Consider the following 26,732-nt stretch of genomic DNA (forward strand, 5'->3'; position numbering starts at 1 on the left):
ATACAGGGATTATGGAGAATGGAATAAGGGCTCTACATCACTGAAGAAATGACAACTGGGATAAGCAGTTCCCTCAAAATGGTAAGGCATCTCTATCTGTCCTCATACTGCTCAGTTTGGAAACAGCCAGAATTCACTTCGTAGAGGAGGAATTAGGGCTGCCTCACTGTTACAATCATTGACCGTGGCTTTCCAACAGCATATGTAGGAAGAGGAGCAAAATGACTTAAAGGTAATCTTTGCATCTATATCCACCCTTCCCTTTAGTCTCTCTTAAGAGCTTGATTCAAATTCTTCCCCAAATATTGTGACCCTGGGTTAGTCTCCTAACCTCTCACCCTCAATTCTCTCATTTGTACAGTGGAAAGAAGGAAGGAAACACACATTTATTTAGCACTACTATATGCCAGGCTGTATGCTAAATGCTTTACAAATATTATCTCATTTGATCTTCAGAACAACCCTGAGAAGCTATTATTACTCTCATTTTATAGTTGAGGATACTGAGGTAGACAGAGTTGTTAAGTGATTTGCCCAGGGTTTCTGAGGCTAGATTTGAATTCAGGCCTCTCTGACTCTAAGCTCAGTGGTCTATCCACCATAACACCTAATAGCCAATAAGGATAATAATAATTTATGGGGTTGCTGTAAGTATCAAATGAGAAAATGTACATAAACTATTTTGCAAGCCTTAAAGTACCATACAAATGTCAGCTATTATTGTTGTTATTATTAATACCTGTTATGTGCAAAGCACTGTTAGGTGCTGAGATACAAAAATGAAAAACAACAATAATAACAACAGCAACAACAAACAGCCCTATCCTCATGGAGCTTACAATATAATGGAGGAAATTACCTTTAAACAAGTAAAATTAAGTAGAACGTGATAAAGGCAAAAGAGAAATCCATACAAAATACTTTAACATTTTCCTAAAATCACAGCTCTCTTCATGTTACTTTCCCCATCTCTCTGACCCCCGCCCCCCCAGCCCCCAATCTCCACTAGCTTTAAGTTCAAATATAAACTCCTCTGTTTGGCATTTAGAGTTCCTTACAATCAGGCCGTTCCTTCTCTTCCAGTTTTCTTATATGTTAATTCCTTCCATGCACTCTTTAGTCAAGCCATTCAGGCCTACTTAATGTTCTGCATGGACAACATTCCATCTCATGTCTCCATGTTTCCACACATGGCTGCCCCCCATGAAGCCTTTCATGTTACCCTTAGCTGTTAGTGCCCTCCCTCCCAAACTCCCTTGTACTCATTATGCATGTTTTAAGCATACATGTTCATATATACATGTTATCTGCCCCATTAAAATGTAAGCTCCTTGAGAACAGGGAATGTTCTCCCCTTTTAGTCTTTGAATCCTTAGCACTTAGCACAGTGACTGTCATATATACACTCCCTCTCTTCCCTCCACTTCAGAGTCCTTCTCTTCCTTTAAGGTGCAGTTCAGGCATCATCATCTGCCTGAAGCCTTTCCTGATTCCTCAACTGCTAATGCCCTCCTCCTAAACTACCAACTATTTAACTATTTTATGTGTATACACATACACATGTATTTTTATTAACTTTAAATTTTTGCTGTATTGATTTTTATATGTACTTGGGGTTTCCTATATTAAAGTAAAAGCTCACTGCATATAGGAATTATTTGATTCTTCGTACTTTTATCTCCAGCACCTAGTATAGTTCCTAGCACATACTAAGCAATAAATACTTATTGAATGACTGATGCTATCTGGGATACCATCCACATAGATTATGTTGAGAGATGGTCCCTTTGATATTATGGTAACTAAACTTTCTCAGACGAGGTCCAAGATAAATGCTTCTCTGCATTTGTCTGTGAGGTTTTTATGCTTGGATACATAGCCAATTCTTGTGAATGTGGCCTGTAGAGCTGAGAAATAGGCACACTCCCTTCTATTTCCATTAAATATTCTCCATATTTAACTTTTGTAAAATTCTATTTAATTTTTCTTATTTTTTGGTTAAATTTATCTAAAATAAATCTAAAGTAAATTGAAGTCTCCCACTATTATCATTTTATTTTTCTCCTTTTATAACACATTTTTTCCCTTCAAGAATTTGGTTGCTATGTCATTTGGTACATATATGCTCAGTACTGTTATTAATTGTCTAGGCTACCTTTTAGCAAAATGTAGTTTCACTGTTTATCTTTTTTTTTTTTTTTGGTCAGGGCAGTAGGGGTTAAGTGGCTTGCCCAGAGTCACACAGCTAATGGGTGTTATGCGTCTGAGGCCGGATTTTGTTTCTCTCTTTTAATTGGGTCTATTTTTGCTTTTGCTTTCTCTGAGGTCATCATTGCTACCCTTGATTTTTTTTTTGCTTCAGCTAAAGGGTATAACACATTATGCTTTAGCTCCTTATTTTAACTTGTTATGTATCTTTCTGTTTCAAGTATACTTCTTATAAACAAAATATTGCTGGAGTCTGCTTTCTAATCCATTCTGCTATTTTCTTCCATTTTGATGAGTTCATCCCATTCACAGTTATAATGGTTAACTGTGTATTTCCTTCTCTCTTATTCTTATTCTTATCCTTTTCTTTTTTTTCTCCCCACCTCTTTAAGAGTCTGTTTTGTTTTTGACTAATACCACCCTTAATCTACCTTCCCTCTCATTTCCCCCAGTTTCCTTTGCCCCTTTCCTTCCTATTTCCCTTCTTATTTCAAAAATTCAATGAACTTCTTTTAGTCCTCATCCTTCTTGGCTTCTCTGTGCTCTTGACTACCCCTTCATTTTGAAAACTTATTTTTTCCTTAGCTTTTGTGACACTGCTCTCTCCTGGTCCTTGTCCTTACATGTTTGAGTGGTCCTTTGCAATTAATTCCCTTTGCTGGATCAACATCTATGTTCCGCATCCTCGTGTGTGGATGTACCTCAATACTTTTTCCTTCTGGCTTTATGTTCTCTTTCAGTGACATAATCTCCCATTATTCAATTATCATCTCTCTGTACAGATCTGTATTTCACATCCCCATATCTCTTTTGAGCTCCAATCTCCCCTCACTAGCTTCTGGATTCTTCACCTAGCTGAATTAGTATTCTCAAATAACCTAGATAGTATTTTCAAATCCAATCTATTCAAAACGTAAGTCTATATCTTTTTTAAATTTCCCTATTTCTGTCGAAGCCTCATTATCCTTCCAGTCACTCAGATTTGTAACCTTGAAGTCACCCTGAAATCTTCACTCTCTCACTACCCCATATTCCATCAATTTCCAAACCCTGATGATTCTTTCTTCAAAACATCTCTTGGACTGATCCTCTTCTTTCTATTCATACAGCTACCATGCTACTAATCTAGGGTCCAATCACCTCTTGCCCAGATTACTATAAAAGACTAGGAATTACTCTTCCTGCCTCCCTTATTCTCCTCTTTCAAACCATCCTCCATGGATATCAAACTGATTTTCTTAAAGCTCAGATACAGTCATGTTTCTGCCTTGCCCAAGGAGCTTCAGTAGCAACCTATCACTTCTAGAAAAAAAAAAGTGTTTCTCTGTTTGGAATTTAAAGGACTTCACAATCTGGCTACAACCTTCCTTTCTGGTCTGACTTGATATATTCTATGTTATACTGGCCAATTGTAGCTCCTGATATGAGACACTCCCTCTCTTGCCTCTCTCCAGCCCCTGGTACCAGTAATGCTCGCTCCCTTTTCAACTTTGCCTCTTAGACTTAACAGCTTCCTTCAAGATTCAGTTCCAGTGGCCCTTCTTATGAGTAGCCTTCCTAGATTCCCTCCAGTTGTCAGTACTCTCCCCCGCCAAAATTACTTTGCATTTCCTGTGAAAATATTTTATAACTATTTAACCATGTACTTGTCCTGTCCTGCCCTTTCTGCCCTCACTAGAAATGCAGGCTCCTTGAGGAAAGATTTCAGTTTTGTCTTTGTATTTCTAGTGCCTAGCATATTGTCTTATACATAGGAGGCACCTAATAAATGCTTATTGGATTGAAGTTTCCATGAACCACATAACTGATAACCCATTAAATCTTAATGTGAGAGAGAAGTGATTTCTGAAGAACTTTCTTTTGTTTGTTTTATAAAATGCACAAATCTTAGCCACCTGGGTATGGATAAAAATAAGTACTACACAGGGTCTCAAATGATCAGAAATTTATTTTACTATCATGATTTAGATTAAACAAGAGCTTCAATAGAAAATGGGTGAATTTAAATTAATTTTAAGTGATACCATTAATTCCTTCCCAAGACAAATAGTATTAGGAGAAAAAGCAATCATTCTCCTTCCCACCCCCAAATTAGTAGAAATTTAATTTGACACTTACTACAAGAACCTTCAGAGACTTCACAAACATCCAGCTGTGCCCACTGGCTGAATTCAAAGGCAGAATTATTATTTACTCGACAAACATAAAAACCAGAATCCTTTACAAGCACTGGATTAAAAATAAGCTCTGGTGAATTCCCATGTGGAATCTGTGTTAAAAGTCAGTAACAAAAAAGAAATGATTCTTTTAAAAATACCTTTAAGAAAATAAAAATTAAAAAGTATAATATGTACAATTCATGATCTATGGAAATGTGTAAAAATATGTACGATTCTTCTTCTAGAACAACTGTTAGTTTAAAAAAAATTCTTTTACAATTAAAATGTTTAAAAATCTAGACAATCTTCATGAAGAAGCTCACTTTTCCTTATTTTATTTTTATTTGGATCTTCTGATTTTATATCACTTAAATTTCTTCATGGATCCCTCTCTCTCCTCTTCCCAGAGAGTCTTTTATAACAAAGACTAAAAAGGAAAGAAAATAATTTAACCAATCTAAACAACACATTTTAAAAGCCTGTAGCATTTCACACCCATAGTCTCCTACCTCTGGGGAAGAAAAAAAGAAGTTGCCTCTTCGGGGCCACACTCAACCACTAAAATTCATGACTATTTTTTTCCTGGTTCTGTTTATTTCACTTTGTATTAGTTATATATCTTCCTCTGCTTCTCTGCTTCATAATTCTCATTTCTTCAGTATCATAATATTTCATTTCATTCATTTACCACAACACGTTTAGTCATTCCCCAATCAATGGCCATCTACTCCCTTAACTTCTTATGACTTTCCTGTTTGTTTTCTCTTCAAATATTGTTAGTACTCATATCATCCTCCTACTTTATTGTTTATTAATCATAAAGGTAGACTTCAATTTTGGCCTTTGTGAAATATAAGCAATTAAACAGGGGTAAACAAAGTGGGTAGGAGGAAAGGGACTGATCAACCAGAATGCCCTCATTTAACCTGTATCACTATCTTGCTACTTCACTATTCGCTCCGCTTCTGGGATGGACAGCTCTGCATAGCTTATTCCATCACAAAAGTGCTTATCCATTATGTTATATAACAGAAAATTGACTATACTACAATTTTTAAAAATAGCTCAATTACTCACATTTTACAGGGATTAGAAACTGCTCATCTGTTGTTTTGTGTAAAATATCTGTATGAGTTAAGTAACTATAAAGAAACAAGTCTTTTCAACAGCACATCTATTGTTAGAGTTAACATAAAAGAACCAAGGTTTTAAGAAAAACTCAGTGAGAGAGGCTCTGAATTTGGAATATTACATTTTTATTAACTTAACCCAAAACATTCCATTATGTAAAAGAGGCAAAAAGTCAGGGGCACCAGACTATATAGGAAATGGACCAAAGAACTCCAACTGCGCTAAGTGGTGCTAGAATAATATCTAATGAAATAAACTGCAGAGTTAATACAACTTTTATGAGTACCTTAAAAGAAATTCCCCAAAACATATTCAAGACCCAAATTTATTTTTCCTAATTTTCTTATCTATCTGCTTGAACTTACATAAATTTTAAAAGTTATTACCTCTTTTTTCATTTTGAACCACTGATACTGCACAAAAGGATGTCCAGTTGCCCGGCAACAAAGCTTGACGTATTGTCCTGCTAATATAGCCTTTGAGACTGGATTTACAATAATCTTTATTCCTTAAGGGGAAAAAAACCCAAAAAACTGATTTTACTATATGATAAAATCATGTGAGAGAAACTTTCCTAATTAATATTCCCTAAATTAAATGAAAATTTTGCAATTAGGCTGTGAATTTATTTCTGCTATAAGTTTCCATTCAAAAGTCATCAAGTCAAGTTTATAGAAGAAGTGAATGCAATGGTTCTGAAAAGTTATTCAGAAAAAAGCACATTTAACAAAGACATTTTTAGTTTGCTCACTGTAAAATATCATGAATAAAAAATCCTTTAATATATTATTAAAACATTAGTCAAATGAAATAATGTACACAAAGCATTTTGAAAACTTTAAAGCATTTTACACATGTAAGATATTGTTATAGTTATTATGATTCTGCTTCAGATTAACCCAAACTCTTTAGGATCAAATTCAAGGCCCTCTATAAACACACTCCAACCTTCTTATAATACTACTTCCTTTCCTATACCCTACCCTAAAATCAACTAAAATAACTTGTCAATCTTTAAAACATCCACCATATTATATGCCTTTGTGTCTTTGCTGGCACTGTTCCCTATGCCTTGGAATCTTACCCATTCCCATCTCTTTTGGATAAAATTGTAACCATTATTCATGGAGTTGACTCAAATGCAGGAAGTCATAAAGTGTTCTCCGAACCCTTAACCAGACATACTCTTCTCCCTCCTCTCCCCTTTTATAACACTTTGAACCTCACTTCTGTATGTATTACATTTTACTTTACATTAAATTTATTAGTGTGCATATTTCTCCTCTGCTACTAGACTGTAAACTCCTTCAGTGTAGGAACTGCAACTTTTTCATCTTTGCATACTACTAGGAACCTATCACAGTGCCTGGCACACAGTAGGTACTCAATCACTTTTGCAAAATGAATGGAATTGACATTTCAGCAGTTTCCTCTGGATAAAACAGTAACTATACGTTATTTGATTCTCTACTAAATTTGGCAGGTGTTTAAATCAAAATGAAATTGAATTAGTCACTGAAAAATAAAAAGAACAGTCTTTGAAAGAGGGACATGTTCCCTTCTAATGATACTATCACACATTACAATAAGGCTGTTAATACCTAGGACTTAAAATCACAGAATCTCAGAGTTGGAAGGGACCTGAGAAATCCTCTAGTTTAACCTCCAACCTTTACAACATGCCAACACTTTGAAGACCTTGAGTGTGACAGAATCAACTACTGCCCTCCCTACAGATGGCCTGTTCCACTTTCCTATTGCTATGGTTTCTCCTTTCATCAAATCTAACTTCCTCTTTCCAACTTCAAACCAGTACTCTTTTCTAGGAAATTGCTGTCTAGCCATCTTAGATTTGTAAAGCTGATTTTTAAAAACCAAATTTGGATGTTATTTATATAAATTCCTATTAAATTTTATTTTATTAGAGATGGACTAACATTTTAGGCTGTCAAGGTTTTTGGATATTAATTGTCACCCTCCTTCCTAACCGTGTATCACTGGCAAATTTAATAAGCATGTAATCTATAATTTATTAAGGTCACTAATAAAAATATGAAAGAGCAAAGGGCCAAGCAAGATCCCTGAAACAGTCCAGTAGATACTACTGCCTTCCAAGTTGACATCAAACTACTAATGATTACTCCCTGAGACCAGTCATTCAATTAGCATCAAATCTACCTAACTGTATCACTGCCCAACCCTTCCTTCTCCATCTTGAACACAAGAACAGAATGAGACTTTGCTAAAAGTTTCGTTAAAAATATAAGTTAAATCTATTTATTTTATTCCAGGCAAGCTCTTCTAATAATCCACCTGGCCCAAATAGGCTAATGGTTCCAATGACTTCTTTTGTAATTCAGAAGATATGCTAGAAGAAAAAAAAACAGTTCAATTATCTATAACATAACTGTACTATTGCCCAGATCTTCAGAGATAAAGTCAACAATTATAAAGTTCTGTTTTCAGACAATGGGATATGACAAAATTACAGAATAAACTTGACTTTTTTTTTTACTCTTGTAAAGGGCTATTATGCAAGTAGCTAAGTAGTATAATGGATTGAAGAACAGGCCAGGAGTCCGGAAGACCTAAATCTCGCCTTAGATGCTTACTAGTTGTGTGACCCTGGGCAAGTCAGCCTCAGTTTCCTCAGCTGTAAGATGGAAATAATAGCACCTTCTCTCCAGTGTTGTGAGGATCAAATGTGACAATAATTGTAAAACCACTTAGCACAGTGTCTCACACATACTAAGTGCAATATAAATGTTAGGTACTATTATTATTATTATTGTGAAGGTACATTTTATAATACAACACACATTATAAATTTCCTGTGCCCTACCATGGTGCTAAAAATTTATAATAAAGACAGTGGGCTGAAAATTTTTAGTAAAAGGTTTTATTTCATTTAAAAATAGTTGAACATATGACTTTTATAAGGATACGCTTTATGATGTGATATTCATATCACATGTCTTATTCACATCATATGTCTTAAAATGTGACACAGGTTCTCTTTCAAAGGAACTTTAAGATGGTAAAACTGCATTAGGGAAAGACCTGAACACTGAAAGAACTTGAAGAATTGTTGAATAAAAGATTAACATAAATTGGAATTTTGATCAGGTCGTTTCCCTACTTTCCAGGTAAAGTTTTTTTCAACTATCAAAGCTCCTTCCTTACTCTGGCACTAAAGGCCCTCCTTGATTTGGCCCTAACCTGGCTTTTCAAGTTCCTTATTCTTGTATTCAAACTCTATGTTCAAACCTGTGTGATCTTGGGTAAGTCACAAACTCTGTGAATTCTAAGAGTTCTTCCCCTTTTTTAGTCATAAATTTTTGATTCTATGATTTAACATACCCTTGGTGTTCTAGACAGGAAGCAGACACTGGAGGATGCGAAAAATATTTTAAAAACAAAACTCTGAGAAAACTTAAGAGTTCATCATTCTTTCTTCTCTATGTGGTACAGTGGACAGAGTGCTGGATTTGGAACCAGGAATCCTGCATTGCACACGAACTGTGAAACCCTAGGCAAGCCACTTAACTTCTCCAGGGCCCAGTTTCCTCATATAATAGCATCTACTTCACAGCTGTTGTGAGAATAAAATGAGATAATGCATGTATAGTGCTTTGTAAAATTTTAAGTGCTATGTAAATGTTAGCTATTATTTTCTCCTGCCACTTTTCAATTCATTTGTTTCCATTTCTTACATTTCAAAATTGAACATCAACTGAAATAGCACTTCTATAAATAAATTTCTTCCTGGAACCTCCATTTTGAGGAAGTACATAAGCCACCTATGCTCACTCATCTTTCCTTCCTCTCCCACTTCCCATCTTGATTCTCCAGAGTCATCCCTAACATCCCCAACAATAACCTTCTTTCCTTGTAAGATGCTTCTTCCCTTGTAGTCTTCTCACCCTGGAAAATGCCTTGGCTTCTGAGGCCTCCTTCTTTGATGGATAAGATCTTCCCGGAACCCCCATTCTAAGGAAGCACTCAAGCCAACCACACTCATGCCTTCATTCCTCTCTGGGCTCTCCCCACCTCAGTTTGTGATTCCTTCTGGTCTTATTCTGTTTATTTTTTCCCCTGTGCATTTCAAAAACAAATGTCAATGACCATTACATTCCTTTCTGTTATAACAACCCTAACCATAGCTTCCTCCTTCCCTCTTCTTTTGTACTCCCTCCTCCCCCAAACTGAGGGGAAAAAAAGAAAAATAAAACCTCTGTAACAAACCCGTACAGAAAAACAGAATAAACTCCAATACTGATTGTGTCTGAAAAAGCATGTTTCATTCTGCAATTTGAGTTTATCACCTCTCTGTCAGAAGGGGAATAGTGTGCTCTTAAAACTTTAATAATAATTTTCTCTAGCAAATATTATCAGATAATAAGCAAAAACGTAATTACATATGTCCAAAATGGGATTTAAAAAATTCCTATACAGTACTGTCCAACAATGGAATTAATTATTATTTTTAAATGCATTAAGCTTCAAACTTCCTGTCAATGGAAGTATTTGAGCTAGATAACCACCTGCCAGGAATTATGTTAGAAAGATTTCTTGGACTAGGTAGGTGGTTGAGCTAAATAAGGTCCCTCTAAAATCTAAGATTAGCTAGTTCTGTAATGTACTCTGGACACCTTCTGTAGTTTGGTTTTCTAACATGAAACTGAATCTACTATGCCTGCATGTTGCTTCACAGTTGGGAATTAAGACATAATATTATTTTAAAAACTGCTCTCAGGTAGTAAAAAACAGCACTCTCAATACTCAATTCTCGTGCTCTACCCACTCATTTCCTTCCTTACACATATTACAACTGTGTTAAAGGAGTATACGTTTTACCCTTAACCACCCATTTAACTCCCATGAGAGTGAGATGCTGAGCAAATATAATTAAGGACAGCACAGATACATGGAATTTAATGTATATCTAGGATATATATGATAGCTACTGAATATAAATGAAAATTCTATTTAAAAAGATATGCATAGTTTCTGGGCAAATAAACACATTTTCAGATATTATCTCCTGGTAGTCTGACAGGTGACTTGGTTTCCTGTAAGCCTGAGAAAATACTCCACAATATAATGAAACTTAGTATTTATGCAAGGGTATGCCTGCCACACCTGTAAATAAAGCATACGCAGTTGTGTTGAAAACTTGATATGCAAAAATTAAAAACATGAAAAAGATAAATTAGGGGGTGATTCTGCTTCCAAAAAGATTCACCACAGATTCCTTTTAAGAAATTTTCTTTCCTACTGCACTTAAAATAAAATTAGAGCTTTTCAGAAATCTATCTACTGTGCCTATCAACATAAATGTATCAATGTATAATAAGATAGTTTTACTCTTTTACAAATAAAACTCTTTTCCAAACTAACTATGTATCTGCACCTCTAATGGTAGAAGGAAGGCCCCTATACTTTTCAGATGATTTCTCAAAAGCATCCTCTTGCACAGATACTCAAAATAAGCACTGCCTTTTGTACCTTAACAATAATCCTGAAAAAATCTTTTAGTGTTGCAAGGAAGCTAGACCTCATATCCCCCTACAACTACAAGTAACACATGTCCCCCTACAGGCCAACCTCACCCCCCCAGAACAAAGCCATTTGCAGTATAGCGACTTTGGTGCTTGACTCTGCTTATCTGTTACAAGGGCTTGTTTTTGTTTTTTAAACAGGAGTAGAAAGGGAGGGAGGTAGAGTAACAGCAGTGATACCAAAAAGGTAGAAAAGAAAAGGAGCACTGAAGTGGTTTTTTTTTAATGCACAGAAAAGAAGAAAGGAGAAATAGACAAACAAGACATCTTTGAAACTAACATGTTGTATTTATTATATATTTTTAAAAAGAAAGCTGTAATACAGATTCAGAGTTTCACATACATTCTTCTTTGTTCTTCTTTATACATATAATTGCATGTGTGTGTGTGTGTGTGTGTGTGTGTATGTTGGTATTTTTCAAGTTCAGAATAACAATAAATACGTTATTTTTTAAAATGTAAGCAAAAATGTTCTGCAAACTGCAAAGCACTATAAAGTGACAAGAATATTACATAATCTAATCAATACTGTTCTCTACTTGGAAACATAAAACCAAAAAAAATGATAAAAATAACAAAAACATCTCCCATAGCACAACTAATTTTTTTCCAATGCAATACATAACAGATGAAAAAAGATTCTCTAAATGACTCCATCATACCAATTTGTTATTTATAGCCAATACAGAATTATCTAAGCAATTCAAACAAAGTTATGACTCTCAGTTATAATTCTGTATATTTGTCAAGAAAAAAAGTGCTGAAAATGACTGCTTCTGGAACCCAGCAGTCTTTCAAATCTAAATGCATTTTGAAGTAAAGTTTAATACATAATTGTGAGCAGGAATAACTGGACATAGTTAAAGTCAGGAGATAAAAGCAAGCACTCCAACATCAAACAGTAATAATGATTATCTCAAACATTCTGAATATAGTTTGCTTTCAAATATGTTCATGGAGGGAAAGAGATATGAATAATATAAAAAGAATAATTTAAAAATGATTTATATTTAGCTGTGGGGGAAAATACCCTACCTCATAGGGATGTGAGGAAAGTCATCTGTAAACTTAAAGTGAGCTAGTATTATTTATTATCATGATTGTTATTAATTTAATAGAGTAATAAGTAGGCCAATATGCTGAATTATTGTAGTAATATACATATTTGGGACAGATTTTGCAAATGGACAGTAAGTAAGGTTTAGAATTAAAGAGAGAAGACAGAATTGCATTTGGAAAATTATGTAGTTTTTTTTAAAGTTTTTTTGATCTCTTCTGTTTTTTGCATCATCATAGTCTTCCTCAGTATCCCTCTGTCTCCTCAACCCATATAACAAAAAGTGTTTTCTAAAGACAAAAAAAAAAGAAAAAGGAAAGAAAAGTGGGAAAAAGCAGCACAAGCAACCAATACATTGAAAAAGTTCAAAAACATGTTATGTGATGCTTTTAATAATCTTAGGCTACTCCTTGGCATAAAACTCTTATCTTTCTAATACAAATTTTCTCCAAATGATACTGTATAGTTACAAATCTCAGAGCATCTCAGTTTCCAAAGAAATAAAATTATGGATAACCCAAAGGGCAATGGAGAGGTACATGATAATTGCCAATCTTTGTATTGGCACAACAAAACTGGTAAAACAAATTTCTTAAGAGCAAGAAAAGGAATTAAGGGATCTCACTGAGGAAATCTATGTCCAGAAAATGTAGGTGGTTCTATCATGCAATGAGATTGATGGATAATAGATGGGTTTCCCAGAGACATCTCAAACTCAACATGTCTAAAACTGAACTCATTATCTTTCCCCTTAAACCTTTCCCTCTTACAAACTCCTATTTTTGCCAAAGGCACCACAATTCCTAATTTGTCTCTCTGTTTAGTCTCTCACCACTCCTAAACATTCCTGATAAAGTGATTTCCCTTAATCTCAGAACTATGTGACTCCTCAAATAACTCTAGTGGCATACTATTGAGGAGTAAATATAAACTCATCTGTTTAGCTTTTGAAGACCTGCAAAGCCTGGCCCCAATCTATCTTTCCAGCCTCATTAGACATTACTTCCCAACCCATAAAGCCAAACTGGCCTTTTTTTGTTCCTCAAAAATAATATTCCATTTCCCATATCTGTGCCTTTGCACTGGCCATTCCCCTTGCCTGAAATGCACTTCCTCCTTACCTCGCCTCACTGAGTTCCCCTCTTCTTTTAAAACACAATTCTAGCACCATATTCTGCGTCACAATCCTGATACCAATTGCTAGTGCCCTCCCTCCCTTGTATTTAAGTACTTCGTATTTACTGATATATATACTTACTATTTCCCCAATTAGAATGTAAACTCCTCGGGAGTAGGGGTTGTTTCATTCTTTGTACTTGCATGCCCAGGATCTACCATATTGCCTGACATATAGCACGCACCTACCAAATGCTTGCTCAATGACTGGGCATTCCACTGATACTCACAAAAAAGCAAAAAGACTCAGAAAAAGGTCCTGTGGAAGATCTGTGGGTGAACATAAATAAGAACTACATAAAAGAGAAGCTGAGGATGGATTGCAATAGAAGAGGATTGCAGATCCAATGAAGAAATGCAGTAATTGATAAATAATAATCTGAAAAATACTCTGTGTCATAACTGAACCACATTCACCTCTCTCCCTCCTCTTTTCTGAACATACCCAATCTCTTCATCTCTTCCCTGCTCAACTCTACTAGACACGGTCCATTTGGATAGCTCTTACTGAATAGGGAAAAAAATTTTATGATGTGAAAATCTGCTACCTAAAAAAAGGCAGACCATCAAAGATAAGTCGCGACGAAGTAGTTTATATGCAGATAATTCAGAGTTCACCGAACTCTACAGACAAACTTGTTCTAGCAATATGCACATTTATCCCCATGTTCTCGTTTAAAATAAAAGTGACGAAAACAGCACCCTATAATTCCTGTTTCTCAACTTGTAACGTTCTTAGATACATAAGACTTTAGATTAACAGTGTCTCATACATCTAATTATTTTCTTCTCCTGCTGTTAGTTATAATTTATCCATTGTGATTAAGGCATTATGACTTCATAAAACACAAACCAAATATGAAGGACATCTATTTCTATCTCCAAGTCCTATTTATATCTCTTCACTGTGTTTAGAGGGTTTTTTTTTTTTTGGTTTCTAAGTATACTTAATTCATAGATAAATCAGAGGAGGGATTCCCCCTTTAATTTCTAAGAACAACTTTAACATTTGTACAGCTGCTAGACACTTATAGACACTTAAGAGTAAATAGCAAAAGTATCAAGAAAAACAAACTCAGTATCATTTAAGAATTATTGTCACATTTCAAAATAAATATAGATATGAAAAGGAGAATGGAGGAGAGGAACATGCTTAATACAAAATATTTCTTCTCATCCTAACGATACTCAAATGACAAATGTTTCCTTATCTTTCTTATTCTAGACATACTACATAACTACTTTAAAATTAAATATGCAAAACCAATACATAATTGGTAAAGCACAAAGTACTTTTCCTTGTTTCTTGCCTTTCTCCCAAATTGCGTGAGAGTGTCCTAGGTGCAACCCTGAAAAAACTGTGGGCTATCAGAACAATCTGTCTTAGGGATGGTGAAAAAAAGTATGCTAATTCTGTCATTACAGAAAAAAGCTTAAAGGGCAAAAAGGACTTTTCAAAGGAGGGATACCTGAGCTTTTCAGAGTGGCAGTGAGTTAGCATCCTGCTTCTCAAAATTAAAGGATAAAATGTGGTCATGAATTTCATACATAATGTTCCACATTGACGTATGACTCAAAACTCAAACCTAGCTTAGTAACCATGGGAAGACTTTTCTTTTTAATGTGAAGTCTTTGAGATCATCTAGGCCAAGACTCTCTTTGACAAAAACTGCTGGGAAAACAGGACAGGGGTCTGGCAGACACTAGTTTTATACCACACCTCAATCCATATGCCAAAATAAGCACCAAATGGATACATAATCTAGATATAAAAGCTCACATAATAAAAGAGGAACAAGGAAGAAGTTACCTTTGAGATTTAGAGATGGGGGAGAGTTCAAGACCAAAAAAGGACAGAGAAGATCACATTAGATAAAATGGACAAGTTTAGTTACATAAAATATAAATAGTTTTATACAGACAAATCCAATGAACTTAGATTAGAAGGGAAATGGTTAAATGGGAAAAAAAAATTTTGTAGCAACTTTCTTTGTTAAAAACCCCATTTCTAAAATATCTCAAGAACTGATTCAAAATTATGAGGAGTTATTTCCCAATTGGTAAGAGGTCAAAGGAAATGAATAGGTAGTTCTCAAGGCAAGAAACCCAAACTATCAACAGTTACATAAAAATGCTCCATACAACTAACAATTAAAGAAGCTTAAAGTAACTCTGAGGTTCCATTCTCACCAGATTGGCAAAGTTGACAAAAAATGAAAATAACCAATGTTGGAAGGGCTAAGGGAAAACAAAAATACTGATGTACTATTGGTAAAACTGTGAATTAGTAGAGCCATTCTGGAAAGCAATTTGGAACTATGCCCCCAAATTGTTTATAGGGTTGCCAAAGTTAAATTTTCCATCACAGAACAGCTGGCATAGTAGTGATGAATCTCTCCATACTTAATAAGAGGCTGGTCCTCAGAAAGCACACATCATCTGTGGCCTTTACAACATGGTAGAACTAGTCAGAACTGGCACAGCATTCAAGAGCCCAGGGTAATCTCCATGACATGATGAAATATTGGAGTAGGACTCTGTGCAGGAGTTTAAGGTACCTGAAGATTTTCATAAATTGAGATCAAGTAAGAGAAAAACAAGAAATCTTCCCAATCAAATAAATCACTATCAGTAAGTACAAAGCCTGTGAAACTAATTTCTGTATCCAGTAGCTTTTTTTAGTCCTCTATTCCCAACTTTGTACTAGACACTATTGTATGTATGCCTTACCATCACATCAAATTTAAACTAAACGCACTTTTCCCCTAGGCCTACCCCCTTCTCTTAAGTTCCTTTCATCTCTTTATGTCCACTCTCCCACTCATGTGGATTTAGATGCTTGGAGTCATCTTTGACTTTCTTCTCCCTTACCAGCACTCCTCTCCATAGCTAATCAACTGCTAAGTACTGTTTACTTTGTCTCTGCATCCAATCCTCATCCCTTCCACTCCCACTCACATAAACTCTTACCTGAACTACAGCCTCCTAACTAGTTCCTTGGTTTCTAGTATCACTCCTCTCTACCCCAACCTGCACATGGCTGTCAAAGTAATATTTCTTTCTTAAAAGAAAAAAAATTATTCTACTTTTCCTTCCAAATTCTCTCTCCATTCAACACCCCTCATACATTAAAAAGCTAAGAAATATTATATCCATTAAACACTTGAGGTGTTTTAAAATATTTCAATATTACCCATGATGTGGAAAAAAAAGCAAGAAAAAAATTTTTTAAATGCTTCAATCTGCACTCAGAGTCTCTTAGTTCTCCTTGGATGTGGAAAGCATTTTCTATCATGAGTTTCCAAAGCAGTATTTTTAATGTGCAGGTATGATCCTATAATCTCTTGCTCAAAAAACCTTCAGTAGCTTCACAATAACTAAAGGATTTAAGTAAAAACCTCTTGGCCTGGCATTCAAGGTCCTCCCCAAACTAGAAGTTTCAGCTAATCTCATCTTGTCCTCCCCCATCCCCAGATGCTTTTGTGAATCCTTTTCTCCTTTCAAGATTCAGCTCAGGGGCTGCCCCCACCATTAGTCCTTCCTGATGCCCTTAGCTAGAAGTGATCTATCCCTTCTACAAATCTTTTCATCCATCTCCTTTGAGCTTCTTCTCTGCATTTATCACATTCTAACTTGTATTAATCTGTCCACATGTTTTATCCTTGTACTAGACCGTATGCTTTTAAAGGGAAGAGATTGTGTCAATTTTCACATTTGTATCCCCAGAACATAACGTTCTGAGCCCAAGTAGTCATTTGAGATATGTTCATTAATTTGGGAAGATATTTATATTGCCCTAAGTTTAAAAAGTATCACTTTGGGGGCAGCTAGGTAGTGCAGTGGATAAAGCACCAGCCCGGGAGTCAAGAGGACCTGAGTTCAAATCCAGTTTCAGACACCTGACACTAACTAGCTATGTTACCTTGGGCAAGTCACTTAACCCCAGTTGCCACGAAAAACAAACAAAAAATCACTTTGTTGGTGATCTCCTACTTTAAAACCAATTTTATAATTACCTATCCTTCAGAAAGTTAGAGGCCAAACTTGGCTATTCATAAACATTTCTCAATTTCATTGGCCTACTGAATCACAATTTCATTTGAAGACTTCAAAAGAAGGCTGTTTTACAGTTATTTCCGTAAATAACAGAAAAGGAGTGATTAGATATATTTACTATTATCATAGCAACATAATTCAGCTATTTAAATGAGACTATTTTGACATCCCAGTGTCCCCATGGCTCTATGAATGAATAAATTTAAAGACAAAACAAACCTGGAGGACCCAGAAGTTGGAGAACTTCAGTATGTTCCATGGCCTGAAGCAACTCACTCAATTCCGTGACCGTGCAGCCTTTTTCACCCAGTAGCTTCAGTAAACATCGACTAGGGCTTCCTTCTGGTTCCAACACTTTAAGAGAACATTGCTCTAAGTCCAGACAACTGAAAATAAAAACATTTTTAGGAGCTTACTCCACATGCGTGGTAACTTCTAGGAGACTCATACTTTGTCAAGGGAGCAAGAAGCAAAAATATAAATTTAATCTGTCCTTGGGTGATCTGATCATCTGGTATTTACTGACCAAGATATCTTACAGGCCTTTTCATCACATTGGTGGGAAGGCACTATCTCCACTCTCTTCTGCACAACTGATATCTACACTGTGCTACACACAACCCATAAGGGTAAGGAGGGCTGCCACCACCACTGAAGTGTGAAGAAGCACTGCTTTGTCAGCTACCAACACTGCCACCTATGTCCTAATCTAGTCCCAATTCTCATGAGGTCATCTATGGTGGTGAAGGGAAGATGACAGAAAAGGCTACTCCTGCCATATGCTTCCTGGGATTAACCACTGAATTTCTAGGTGTCATTACTGTCCCATCTCCTGTTCCTTTAACCCCTCTGTCTCAGTATCGCTAGTCTGCTGAGGAAGAAGCCCTTTTTACCTATGATGTCTCCCCTAATTCTCATCTCTATCCAGGTTAGCCCTTTCCCTTCCTAGCTCCTGTCATCCTGTGCCAGGCAGAACTCCCATTCAGCTGTTTACACACTTCCCTTTAATTCTATATTTCATTCTCTCACATAATTTTCTTCTTTTAGTACTCAAAGAAACCTGGGGTCTTCCAAAACTAACGCATGGTTTTCTTCCCATCAGTATAATGATTTCATCTCTATCTCCTTTGTTGGAATACAGTTCACCTCCTAACTCTTAAATGTGGATGTTCCCCCAAGACCATATAGAGTTCTCATCTCTACATTCTCTCACTGGTGATTTCATCTGCTTCCATGAGTTTAGTTATCTCTATACAGATGATTCTCAAATTTATACAGCTCCCCCATAGTCCTGTCTCTCCAGTCCTGCATCTCCAAATCCCTGCTGAATATCTTCATCTGAATATGCTGCTGCTACTTCAAATTTGACATGTGCATACCTGGTCATTATCTTCACCTTCTCTTTGACCTCACCCCTCCCCCAAAAAAACCCCCCTACCTTCCCCTACTCCAAAACTTCTCTATTTCTGTTAAAAGAAACCAGACTCCTGTTTGCCAAGTTTTATAACCTCAAAATTCTCGTTGATCTTCCTTCTCTCTCTTTCCCCATAAAATAAGTTTTCCAGTCTTACTGATTCTGCCTCCTTAACATCTCTTAATCATTTCCTTTTCCTTTCATTATACTATATGGCACTCATCACTTCAGTATAGGTCTTTAGTGGAAAGTTAATATACTAAGTTCCAGAAATACTTATTATTTCTCCTACATACTTCTCAAATATATCATTTCTTTTTCTTCCTCTTTGCTATGAAATGAGTCCTAAAGCAAATACAGAAATTTCTATATACCTTCCAGCTGCTCTTAGCTCTCTCGTGTGACTACAGAACACCCTTCTGTTTAACACCTTTAGAGAAAAACTCCACTTTCCATAAGACTCTTTCTTGGCCCTGGGCAACTCCATTACCAGGCACACACTATAAGTATTATGATTCTCATTTTACACTTGAGGAAACAAAAGCTCAGGGAGAAAACCCAACTAATATGTGTAAAAAATGGGAATCAAAACCAAGCCTTTCTGATTTCAAATCCAGTGTTCTTTCTACCACATCAGCAAGGCAAACATTCTATTGCTCTCTGATCTATTAGCTATCCCCTTCTCCACAGTGGCTGTTACACCAAACATTCTTGTCCTTCCTCAAGACTTCTAAGGCATACCCTTTTCATCATCCTTTTGTGACTGAGGATCTCACCTCATACTTCACTGACTATTCCCTCAGAAGGCTGCCTTCTTCCCTCCACCTTATCTCATTTAGACACCACCTTATGTCATTTAGACATCTCCCCCCATTATCTCCTTTATGTATCTTGATAAAGAGGCAGCACTTCTACCTGGTAAGGCCAACCCTTCTGTAAGTGCCCTGGGTGCCATTCCTTCAAAAATTCTCCAGTAACTCCACCCAAATGGCTAAAAAACCGTGTATACCCTTTGACCCAGCAATACCACTTCTAGGTCTGTATCCCAAAGAGATCATAAAAATGGGAAGAGGACCCACATGTACAAAAATATGTATAGCAGCTCTTTTTTGTGGTGGCCAAGAATTGGAAATTGAGGGGATGCCCATCAACTGAGGAATGGCTGAACATGTTGTGGTATATGAAAGAAATAGAATACTATTGTTCCATAAGAAATAATGAGTAGGCGGACTTCAGGAAAACCTAGAAAGACTTATATGAACTATGGCTGAGTGAAGTGAGCAGAACCAGAACACGGTAGATAGTAACAGCAACATTGTGCAATGACTAACTTTGATAAACTTAGCTCTTCTTAGTAATGCAAGGATCTAAGATAACTCCAAAAGACTCAAGATGGAAAATGCTATCCACAACCAGAAAAAGAACTATGGAGTCTGAATGTAGAGTGAAACATACTATTTGCTCTTTTTCTTTTCTTTCGCTTCTTCTTTCTTGTGGTTTCTCCCATTGGTTCTAATTCTTCTCTACAACATAACTAATGTGAAAATGTATTTAATATGAATGTATATGTATAGCCTATATCAGATCGCACCATCTTGTGAAAGGGGGAGAGGAGGGAGAGGAAGAAAATTTAGAACTCAAAATCTTATGGAAGTTGTTGAAAACAAAAAATAAATTTTTTTAAAAAAGAAAATAAGCTTGCAACCTAATAAAATTATCCACTTATAGTACATAAAATAAAATGTAAGCTTCAAAGCAAACAAAAATTCTCCAGTAAACTGCCCCCTTTCCTCCTCTCTTATCTTAAATCTCTCCCTGTCTACTGCTCTTTTCCTTATACTTATAAACATGCCCATGTCTTCTCTATCTTTAAAAAACTTACTTCATCTTACCATCCCCACCAGCCATCCTCCTATATCTGTCCTCTTATTTCTGGCTAAACTCTACGTTCAGTGCCTTCACTTCCTTTCTTCTCATCTCTCTTCTTGAATCTGGCTTCTGATCTCTTACAGCCAAAATTGCCCTCTCCAGTTACGAATGATACCTTAATCGCCAAGTCTAATAGTCTTTTCTCAATCTTCATTCTTCTTAACCCCTCTGAAGCATCTGACACTTGATTACCTTCTCCTGGATACTCTTTGTCCTCTGGATTTTGGTGACACTGCTGTCTTGGTTCTCCTACCTGATCCATCACCTCTCAGCCTCTTTTGCTGTTTCTTCATCCATGTCACACCCATTAACCTTGGATGTCTCCCAAGGCTCTGTCCTAGGTCTGCTTCTCTTTCTGTTCTATACTATCTTGCCTGGTGATCTCATCAGCTCCCACAGGTTCACCTATCTACATGAAGATGATTCTCATATTTATAATATCCATTCCTACTCCATCTCCTGTCCTACATCACTAATTGCCTTTTAGACATTTTAAACTGGAAGTTCCATAAGCATCTCAAACTCATCATGTTCAAAACAGAATTTGTTATCTTTCCCCCAAACTCTCTCTTCTCAACTTTCTTATTATTGTTAAGGGTACCACCATCTTCATCACCCAAGCCAGAAATCTCAATCTCATCCTCACTCTCACATATTCAATTTGCTGCCAAATATCTTTATATCACCTCTCATATATGTATCCTCTCCACTCACACAGCCACAATTCTAATTCACACTCCAGTAGCCTAACTGGTTTCCTTGACTGAAATCTCTCATCACTCCAGTCCATCCTCCACTCAACTGCCAAACTGATTTTTCTAAACTGTAGGTCTAACTACAATGGCACCCCACTCAATGAGCTCCAGTGACCTCCTATTACCTTCAGGATCAAATTTAAACTCTTCTGTTTGGCATTTAAAATTCTTCAAATTCTGTCTTCTTACTATCTAATTTCTTACACTTTACTTTCCCCCTCATAATCTATATTCTAGCTGTACTGCCCTTCCTACTGTTCCTCACAGAAAGTACTCCCATCTCCCAACTCTGTTCCTTTTCAATGGCTGTCCCCATGCCTGCAATGCTCTCCCTCCTCAGGTCTCCCCTCCTGGCTTCCATTAAGACACAAAATCCCACTTTCTGCAGGGTGCTTTCCTAGTCCTCCCCTCCTCCACACACTGCTATGGCCTATATATATTTTCTAAGTTCAATTTTATGCATGTTTTCTTCTCCACTGAGGACAGGCACCATCATTTTGCCTTTCATTATATCCCCAGTGCTTTACACAGTGCCTGGTACATAGTAAATTCTTAACAGATGCTTGTTGATTGATTACTTTTCTTGTTTTCCCATACTTTCCCTGAGTTTCTTTAAGACTTAGCTCAAATCTCACCTTTTGCAGAAGATTTTTCCTGGTCCCTCCATCTGCTAGTGCCTTCCTTTCTCAGACTACTCACCTATGCTATACAAGGTGTCCCAAAAATCTTAGTGCTGTCTAAAGCTTTAACAGCTTAAACTTTAAGGTTTTAAAAGGCACTAGATTTTTTGAGACACTCTTATCAGGTATGTATTTAAGTACTTATATGTTATCTCTCCAAATATAAGGTGAGCTCCCTGAGGGAAGGGCCTTTTATTGCTTTTTTTTTATATCCACAGCACCTAGCACAGCTGCTAAATAAATGCTTGTCAACTGACATTCCAGAGTCTGCATATGGACCATTTCACTGGAAGCAATAATTGCTGGACTACTCCAGATTTTGTAAAAAAGGCATGGGTGGGACTAGATGACCTCCAAGGCCCCTTCTAAATCTGCAATTTTGTGACTCTTATGTTGATGCTCAATATAACATTGAGGGAAAGATATAATCAAAAAGCATTTAAGTTCCTTTTCTAATCTTTAGGTGCTATAAAAGACACCGGAGAAAAATAATACATGGTACCTGCATTCCAGGACATTATAAACTAGTTGTTGAGACAATCCCACAGTACCCAGGGGGAAAAGAAGCAACCAGTGCAACAGTATGTAATTAAGTGTTACAGAAATTCAGAGAGGAAGATTAAGTGGGGATTACGTGGTGAGGGAGGGGAGGCGCTCTGATTTTAGAGCCTGAGGTCCTAGGTTCAAATTCCACCTTGGTCAATGACACCTCTATGACCCTGGGCTTGGACTTGACCTCTCTAGGCTACAGTTTCCTCATCTATAAAGTGCAAGGGTTGGACCAGATGATCTCTGAGGTTTCTTCCAGTACTAACTTACGATCTTCTGGTCTATAAAACAAAAAGGTTGCATCATATGCTTCGAAGGATTCTTCTAGCTCTAATTCTATGACCCTATGATCTTAAGGCTTCATGGAAATTTGAGCCTTGAATGTGACTTTGAGACAGGTAGTAGCTGGATAGGCAGATGGGACAAAGGATGAGAGGTATCAGAGATAAGACATAAACCCAGATCTTTCTAGCTCCAAGGCCAGTAATTTACCCACTATGCCATGCCTCTCACGCTACTTAATATTCCCCTCAAAAACATGGTACAGGAATAAGCTCTCAATCAGCAGTCTGAGACTCTGAGGTTGAATTCAGGCCCTGTTATGTATAACCTGTATAATCCTGGCAAGTTACTTAACATTCCCAGGTCTCAGTTTCCTCATCTGTAACATGAGGGAGCTAGACTAGATGATGTCTGATTCTCTTTCAGCTCTAAATATGTGATCCTGTGAACCCATCTTTCTTTTTTCATTCCATTGCTTCTATGCAGAATGCCTCCCTCCCAATCTATGCCTGTCAAAATCTTAGCCATCCTTCACATCACACCTTAAGTCTTCCAAGAACATTTCACTGATCCCATCTCCTCTGAACTACCATAGCCCTATGTTTGCACAACCCTTGGCACTTTTCACATACTGTCTTATTACAGTATGGTACAATGGAAAGTACACTGGAAGTTTTCAGAAGACGAAATCATAGCTATCAAAAGTCATATGAAAAAATGCTCTAAATCACTAATAATTATAGAAATTCAAAATAAAACAACTGTAAGGTACCACATCACTCCCATCAGATTGGCTAAGATGATGAAGGAAAGTGACAAATGCTAAGGGGTGTGGGAAAATAAGTACACCAAAGCACTGTTGGTGGAGTTGTGAACTGACCTATGTAATAAACAATTTGGAACTGTGCCTGAAGGACTATAAAACTGCATAACCTTTGATTCAATAATACTGCTATTAGGTCTCTATGCAGAGAGATCAAAGAAAAAAGGTCAGCATCCACATGTAGAAAAATATTTACAGAAGTTCTGGGGAAGCCCATCTGTTGGAAAAGGACTGAACAGTTATGGTATATAATCATGATGGAATACAATAATGCTGTAAGAAATGCTCTAAGAATACTGTAAGAAATGATGACTAGGACAGTTTTAGAAAAACCTGGGAAAACTTATATGAACTGATATAAAGTGAAGTTAGGAGAACACTGTATATAGTATTGGTAATATTGTAATGATCATCAACCGTTAAAGTCTTAGATACTCTGATCAACACAGTGATCCAGGATAGTTCCAAAAGGATCATGATGAAAAATACTATCCACCTACAGATGGAGAACTGAGAGACTCTCAGTACAGATTGAAGCATACTTTCTCTCTTTTTCTTGCTTCTTTTTTTCCCCCCCCACAACATGGCTAATGTGGAAATGTTTTGCATAACTTCATCCGTATAATGAGTATCATATTTCTTGCCTTCTTAATGGGTAGGAGAGGGGCTGGAAGGAGGGCATAATTTGGAATTGAAAATAAGAATTAAAAAGAAAAAAAGAAAATTTTTAAAAAGTGCAGTGGACTTAGAGTCCAAGGCCATAGGTTTGGATCTCAGATTATCCTATTTATCACCTCTGTGACCTCAGGCAAATCATTTTATCTCTCTGAATCTCATCTATAAAATGAGAATGTTGGACTAAACTTACAACTCTAGATCTATGACCCTGTATTTTGGCACTTTTGTGCCATTTCATCTACCAGACTGTAAACTCTTTGAAATTAGAAAATGTCTCATTTACCTCTCCATTCCCAATTGCTTAGCAAAGTGCCTTGCACGTAAAAGATGCTTAAAAATAGTCAATGAACCTCCTATTTGTCCTCTATATACAGTCGCTTTCACATGGTCTCCCCAATTAGATCAAGTTTCCTGAGAGCTGGGACTTATTTTGCCTTTCTTCTCACATCCTCAGCGTTTAACAGAGCCTGGCACATAAGAGTAGGAAAAATAAATACTGATTGACTCAATGATACCAGTCCAGTCCTCATCATGTTTCTCCCTCCACAAACACTATTTCCTTCTAATCATTTTTCGGATTTGATTACTTTTTTTCCCTTTTTCAGGTTCTCTCACCACTCCTCCCTTTCTATCCAAATCATCTGTTTCTCTCAATGTCTTTTAACTTTATGTGAATCCAACATTTCTTGCCCTTTACCAGCTGCAGTATTTCCCTTTCTCCGCTCCCTTGGCTCCCGGCATTTTCTCTGGCTGTCCTTCCCTTCTCTGCTCCGACTACTGACCTCCTTTGGCTTCCTTAAAGTACCCGCTAAAATCCCACCTTTTAGAGGAAGCCTTCCCCAACAGCTATTTCCTACTTATCTTACTTATAGCTTAGTGTGTATGTGTGTTTGCAAGTTCTCTCCCATTAGACTGTAAGCCCCTTGAGGGCAGGCACCGCCTTTTGCCTCTTTTTGTATCCCCAGCACTTAGCACAGTGCCTAGCATAGAAGAGTTTACTCTTCACAGAATGTTTACTGAATCAAACTGGTTCCACTTTACTCCATTCTTCGCCATCGGAGGGGGGAGGGTCCCCCACACACTCAAAGCACCCTCACTTTCCCCTTTCTACCGTCCCACCGTCATCCTCGCGCCAGACACTGCCCCCCAACATTTCCCAGTCCGGGCCCCTGGCCTCCAGCTCTCTTTCTCTCCACCCGCAGTCCGGTCCCCCAAAGTTAAGCCTTCCCGCTCCAGCCCCTTCCTCTCGGACCCCTCCCGAGCCCCTCATTCGCGCAGGCCCCGCCCCCGACACCTGAGCCTGTAGCGCCCGCGGCTCCCCGCGAGCTCCGCCAGCTTCTTCCAGCCCCTGCCCTCCGCGGCTCGGTCCAGGGCATCGCTGAGGCCCCGCAGCGCAGGCTCTCGCAGCCGGTTAATGGTGACAGCCCCTGGGGACGGGCACGCGGGGGCGGGGGGCGCCGGGGAGGGCGCCGGCGGCGAGGCCTGCAGCGTGTGCCCCCACAGCGACATGTCCCCCCGCTCCAGCGTCCAGTCCCGTCACGCCGCACCCCCTACTTCCCGGAGCCACCTTCCGCTCCTAGTGCTCCGCTCGCTTCTCTTTCCCAGGACGGGGCCGGGGGGCGGGGGCGGAAGGACACGTCAGAGGGCGTCTCACCGCACACACCGCTGAGGAAGCGGCCCGAGAGAGACAGGTTCTCCCCGGTCCCCGCCCCCACGGGGGCGCGCGTGCGTGCGGGTGCGCGTGCGTGCGTGTGTCTCGCGCCTCAGCCGGGTGGGGGCTGGCGAGGAAACTTCCCTGCCGTTCTCGACGTCCCTTGTGCCAGGCCGTCGCGGAGCGCAGCGGGCTCTTCAAACAAACAAGCAAACAAAAAAGTGCAGAAAGCTGGAGGCCGAGACGGGAGGAAGGGGCGTGGGGCTGGGAGAGGAAGAGGGGGACCCGGCAGAGCGAAGGGGACAGCGGGCGGCCCGAGGAGGGAGGGATGGCCAGCGTCGCCCTCTAAGGACTTAAAGGAGGGGGGGCGTGTGAGAGCTGTCAGACCTGCTTACTGGGCACCAGGGGACAGAACTAGCAAAATGGGCAGATTTTTGCCTCAGTTTATGGAAAACTTCACAACCGTTTTCCAAACGTTGTGACCTTTCTCATCGTTGGAGGTCCCCTCCTGGGACACGTCCTGGGGGGATTTTGCATCAGGTTGGAGAGGGGGAGGGGTTGAACTAGAAGAGGCCTATGAGGTGTTCAGTTTATCCTTTTTGAAGCTATGGACTCGTCCGTGG

The 26,732-nt window shown here is 38.1% G+C and overlaps 1 protein-coding gene across 7 annotated transcripts in view; it reads right to left on the bottom strand.

Annotated features, from left to right (window-relative positions):
- The window catches only part of MALT1 (MALT1 paracaspase), an 87,752-nt gene extending 61,592 nt beyond the window's left edge, over positions 1-26,160 (bottom strand). For 2 of the 7 annotated variants that reach the window (XM_020994893.2, XM_020994886.2), the window contains exons 1-4: positions 25,753-26,158; positions 17,568-17,734; positions 5,885-6,006; positions 4,327-4,477 (exon numbers count right to left, since the gene is read on the bottom strand). In XM_020994893.2, coding sequence (XP_020850552.1) covers positions 4,327-4,477; positions 5,885-6,006; positions 17,568-17,734; positions 25,753-25,967 — 655 coding nt within the window. In that variant the 5' untranslated portion in view covers positions 25,968-26,158. Of the gene's footprint in view, positions 1-4,326; positions 4,478-5,884; positions 6,007-8,858; positions 9,085-17,567; positions 17,735-24,741; positions 24,926-25,752 lie in introns of those variants that run through there. The other 5 variants (XM_078153237.1, XM_078153235.1, XM_078153236.1 and 2 more) reach the window with 5 other exon arrangements.
- Between the last annotated feature and the right edge of the window lie 572 nt (positions 26,161-26,732).

Source organism: Phascolarctos cinereus, unplaced genomic scaffold (assembly GCF_003287225.1).
Source record: "Phascolarctos cinereus isolate Bilbo 61053 unplaced genomic scaffold, phaCin_HiC Scaffold_4;HRSCAF=312, whole genome shotgun sequence".
In the NCBI taxonomy this organism is placed as follows: Eukaryota; Metazoa; Chordata; class Mammalia; order Diprotodontia; family Phascolarctidae; genus Phascolarctos; species Phascolarctos cinereus.